The sequence below is a fragment of the Prorops nasuta genome, unplaced genomic scaffold (genome assembly GCF_024137725.1).
Source record: "Prorops nasuta isolate Cenicafe-Biocafe unplaced genomic scaffold, Cenicafe_Pnas_1.2 PNAS00007, whole genome shotgun sequence".
Classification (NCBI taxonomy): Eukaryota; Metazoa; Arthropoda; class Insecta; order Hymenoptera; family Bethylidae; genus Prorops; species Prorops nasuta.
Window position 1 is genome coordinate 6,972,291 of NW_027116804.1, and position 5,238 is coordinate 6,977,528.

At 29.8% G+C, this 5,238-nt stretch overlaps 1 protein-coding gene across 1 annotated transcript; it reads right to left on the reverse strand.

The window, feature by feature from the left end:
- Positions 1-3,548: 3,548 nt before the first annotated feature.
- Positions 3,549-4,846, reverse strand: LOC136775018 (uncharacterized). Its single transcript, XM_066729494.1, has 5 exons — positions 4,749-4,846; positions 4,482-4,676; positions 4,059-4,413; positions 3,802-3,996; positions 3,549-3,731 (listed from the first exon to the last, which is right to left on the reverse strand). Exons 1-5 carry the CDS (start codon positions 4,844-4,846, stop codon positions 3,549-3,551), a joined length of 1,026 nt encoding a protein of 341 aa, XP_066585591.1.
- Positions 4,847-5,238: the final 392 nt, after the last annotated feature.

Genomic DNA, 5,238 nt, shown 5'->3' on the forward strand with positions numbered 1-5,238 from the left:
CTAAAGCAAAAACTGTTTGGCAGCAATATGCAATCCAGGCACAGTATTAATATCCTAACATTATTCGAGCAGCATAACTTTCTCTCTCTCGTTTATCCAAAGACAGTCCAGTGTGGATAACAAAAAATCCTATTGTGGTTCGGCTCTTAAATATTTCAAAATATGTTGCTTAGCAAATTCTTTGAATACCTCCTGATCTTCCATGACAACATAATATTCTAAATGTTTCCTCTCGCAGCTCTTCTGTAAAATGTAAGAAATACTCACAAAGGAATCCATTCATTTTCATTTATTCATTTAAAATACTTATCTGACAGATCCAGAATTTTTCTCTACTGTGCGTAACCTCTGACTCTATTTAATGACGTTTGACAGTCCAGCATTGCCAGCAACTCAAATTTAGGAAATTCGGACTATTCGGTCGGTAATCTGCAATACCGGCTTTTAACCAATGTGAAGTTAGCGTTTTTAGGTCATTTTATCTTTAGGTCATTCTCCTACCCACCACTGCCGTTTTTCGGGACAAAATCATTTTGGGTCAAAATACCCTTGTGCCCAAATACACTTGGGTAAAAATACCTTTGTGCCATTATCTATACTACCGAAAAAACTTCTATGGTGTCAAATTATAAAGGTTATGATAAATACTTTAAGTATACAAACTGCTTATTTAAAATTTGACATAGATCATTTGACATTTTATCAATCAGGTGGGTTTTTGAATACCATTATAGAAAATATAGACCTATTATAAACTAAAGAAGCGTTTTTGCGTAATATCAGTTTTATAAATACAAAAATAGACCCTTGATGCTATGCGAAGAAAATGTTGGAAGAAACTGCAATATGTGTCCCACCTGTTGTTCCTATCATCATTGTGCTCAAAGCTGTACTTGTTCGTTTCCTCTAATTTTGATGACGTTGGAACTTAAATATGGAGAGATGACTCTATCCAAGGAACTGTAATTAAATAAAACTAAAAACGAATAGATTGTATTTTGAGGTGAGTAATAAAATGCAATATAAAAAGTTATTGTCAAAGTGCTATTGTTAGTTGAATTTGATGCAAGTTACATACAATGAGCTTTCACACTTTGGATTGTAATCTATACTGCTGTTTAAATATCTGCATTGTAGTATTCAGTCAACAGTAACTATATGCAATCCAGCAAATAATTTAAAATGTAATAAAGTATATTTTACTGCTAGCCTAATTCTTGAAATGTGTATTACTTTCAAAAGCTGCTTGTATAGATAAAATATACAAACATACTGTATCGCAAGATTCAGTAACAAATTAAAACTCATTAGATATTATATGAAAAGTACCTTATCACAGCTACGTTGCTTTACATTTTTTAGATTTGTGAAAATGCTGCATTTAGGAATAAATTTGGATTAGATTCATACGAATGGATAACTTTTTATAAACCATCTTGAGGAAACCATGGAATGCATAAATTATATGAGAAAATAATCAAGGATTGAACTAAGATAAGCTTATTATAGTTTTTCAAGTTTTACTAATTAATAATAATAATGAAATTAAAATAGAATATTAGTTAACATACGTAACTTTTCAGATCTCAGTACTGGTAATATAGTGAATACATGCGAAGATTATTTATCTCCAGCTTATATAGCAGAATTGAATGAAAATATATTTTAAGGAGCAAATGGCAGTGATTACGTGATAAATATCCATGTCTTATATTTAATTAATGGATTCAGCAAAACCGAATGAAGAATTAAAGAATCCATTAGTTTCTTCTTTAATGGCGTTTACTAGAAAATTGTCTGCCTCACCAATATTTCTTAAAATAGAGGCAGTAATTTTCTGATTGTGTGCTGTGGTCCATATAGATGCTTCAGAGTTATATTGATTGTATGGTTTGTCAATAAATGTCTCTGTGAGTACGCGCTAAGCTTTTTGTAATAAATATTTAAATAAATCACTTAAATTTCTATTTATTGTTTAAAAACCTTTGGTAACATTTATATACATATAATCTAATAACGTAATTTTTCAGGATTATTATTCCTTTGGATAATTTATCATTTATCTTCGCACCCTAGAAGAAGCTAAAGAGATGTGCTTCTTGACTGGGATACAGTGATGAAGTTTCAAATATGTTTTCTGGCTTTATCAGCGCCGCCTTCCAGTCAATTTGGAAGCAGCTTGAATTAACAATCTGTACTTTCATTTTTAAGTATTATAACTCAATCGTGGACTCACCACCTATAGTGAAAAAAATTGTTAACGAATAGAAAACAATCGTATTGCCCAAATAAAAATACTTTTTCGAAAATAGTAGTAATGCAATTGAAAAATGGTCGATTTAAATTAAAAGTGGCTTACCTGTAATAAGTACTGAAATTGTTTTACCGTCATTAGCAGTTAACTCTGCTTCCGAGAATGGCAAAAATTCAGCTACATAGGACCACAAAATATGTATGACAGTATATTACCATACGAAGAAATATAGACAAATAGTATTGAAAAAAGGTTTGATCTTAAGGCGATTCTGAATTTATAATTATATTATCTTTCTGTATATATACATATACACAGAGTCCGCCAGATTAAATAATCCAGGCCATGAAGGATTCAAAATAAATTTGTAATTATTAGAGATATGAGTTCTTTGTATAGAACCTTTTTGAAGCATCTTTTAATATGTATTCAAAAATGTCCTACACGAAAAATTGATCTCTTCTATAGTAACAAATTTAAAAAAGAATAGTCTTATGGCCTGGGTTATTTTATTTGACGAACGCTGTGTACAAACTTAGAGATAATGAAATCAATTATCTGATGATATTAGCCCAGCCTCGGTACTACTAACTATAATTTTTGGCCACGTTTTAACCAATTAACAGCACAATATAAGTAGCAAAATACTAAGTTCGGTTAAAACACTCAATTAATAAGGAGTATTTTGTTGAAAGTTATAAGAAGAAAAACTTGAAAATGTAAAAATGTTATTTACCCGTGTGCTTTGCCAGTTGTTCAATTTTTTTCATTAGGTTTTCATTTTTATATCCAGATAAAGTTAAAAATTCATGAATCTTTTGTTCCTTAGCTTTTATCTCCATAGATTCAAGATCACTGAGCTTTTCCCAGCTGTATTTCAGCCAGTTTTCAAAATGAATGTCTTGTCTTCTTCGGCTGCTGGTTGTAGCTTGTAAATTGTTATTTAATTGGTTTATTTGTATAATAGACTTTATCATGAAATCTTTAAGCTTTACTGTAGAAAAAATATTTTGATAATTGATTATTTATAAAACAATATATATAATATAGCCACTCAATACAACGAGACAGAGAAAGAGAGACATAGGAAATGAGAAGGAGGGAAGAGGCACTTACGTATAAATTTGTAAAAGGTTGGCTTATGTTTCATCAATTGGTTTAATGTGCGGTGTTACCGTTCTTGGTTATTATTTGTTTTTATCTTGAAATTGAAAACGTTGAGCACGTTGGTGTCTACTTTCGTCAACCAGAAATTTCTCACATAATTCAATAATTTCTTAAACTCTATTGTATTTTATATGTCATCATTCAAGAGCACATCTTCATCGATCATATCAAATCCTACTTTCATTGTCGATGCAGGCAGCAAAGGCAAATTGAATAATTTACGCAGTATAAATAGAGCTTTTATGTGAGTTAGAGTGCTTTTTTTTATAATACTATAAAGCTTTAATTTTTTAGCTTTTTTCTTATCATTCTGAAAATAAAATTTAATTAAATTAAAATTGCATTATTGCTCCTGTATATAAAAGTATTCATACATATACGTAGTGAAAGTAACATCCTTGTAACTTGCAAAAGGGAAAAATGATTTTAATAGCATTCTGCAGTGCTAGTTCATAATCTGTTATTACTTTCTGCATATTTAAATTTTTAATTACAGATGCTTTTATATATCTCAAAACTTCTATGCAGTCCTCTTCATGTTTTCCAGACATTAAGGCCCATGCACATGCTACAAACTGAAATAATTAATTATTTCAGTATAGAATAATTGTACCCAGCAAAAATATATAAAAGTTACCTTATTATTAATTTTGCCCATAATGGTCAGTAACTGATAAATATATTTTAATTTAGGCATTGAATAATACGTCGCGTCAATGCTATAATAAGTAACATCATGAAACATCTGTACAAGTTTGACGTTATACAAAATAGCATGATATTTATTTGTAACAGATTGAAGCAGATGAAATGAATTCTGATGCTTTTCGCTATTCATTGAAAATGTTAAGGCTTCTTGCCAAATTTCAATTTTACTAATGAGAATAATGTCTTTTAATGTCTTAGGATTATAAGGACACGTTTGACTTCTCTGCCTTGTCAAGGTCTTTTTTATACTTTTAAACCTGATCAATGCAGATGCTTCGATATGCCTACAAATCAATGAAGGGGAAAACAACGTTAATTACTTTTAATGCAAAACTAAATTATCACAACTTACTGCTTTGATATATAATCATAAGCTTTTCTCAGATTAATCGGTACAGTTTTAACGCATTGAAGTAATTTCTCTCGGAACAGAGCGGTCTTTAAATATCTGTCTTCTTTCTCATGGTTATGCGCTTTAATCGGATGCAATTGGCTGTTTATTATTTTAGCACTACCCACACAAGTTCGCCTTTTACACTTTAGATAGCTAAAAAGGAAAATTTTTTAAATCCTTGTAAATTACCGGCTTACATATAATTTTCTTAAAAATAATACTCACATAACTTCGTTACCAGCCTTATCTTTCTTTCTTACATTTCTGTAATAACAAAAACCGTCCGTATAGACGATTTTTGAGGTTTTTATAATACTATTCATCAATGAAATCGTTTTTTTTTCAATTAATTATGAGAAAATATTATTACATTGTCAATGGTTAATAAGCAAAACAACAGAGATTTGAAAAAACAAACACAAGTCTAATTTTATTATATTCAAAAAATCTGTAACTACTTTCGAGATTATAATTGCGATGATAATATTGATATCGGCTATCAATCGAAAAAAAAACGATTTCATTGATGAATAGTATTATAAAAAAAGCACTCTAACTCACATAAAAGCTCTATTTATACTGCGTAAATTATTCAATTTGCCCTTCCTGCCTGCATCGACAATGAAAGTAGGATTTGATATGATCGATGAAGATGTGCTCTTGAATGATGACATAAAAAATATAATAGAGTTTAAGAAATTATTGAATTATGTGA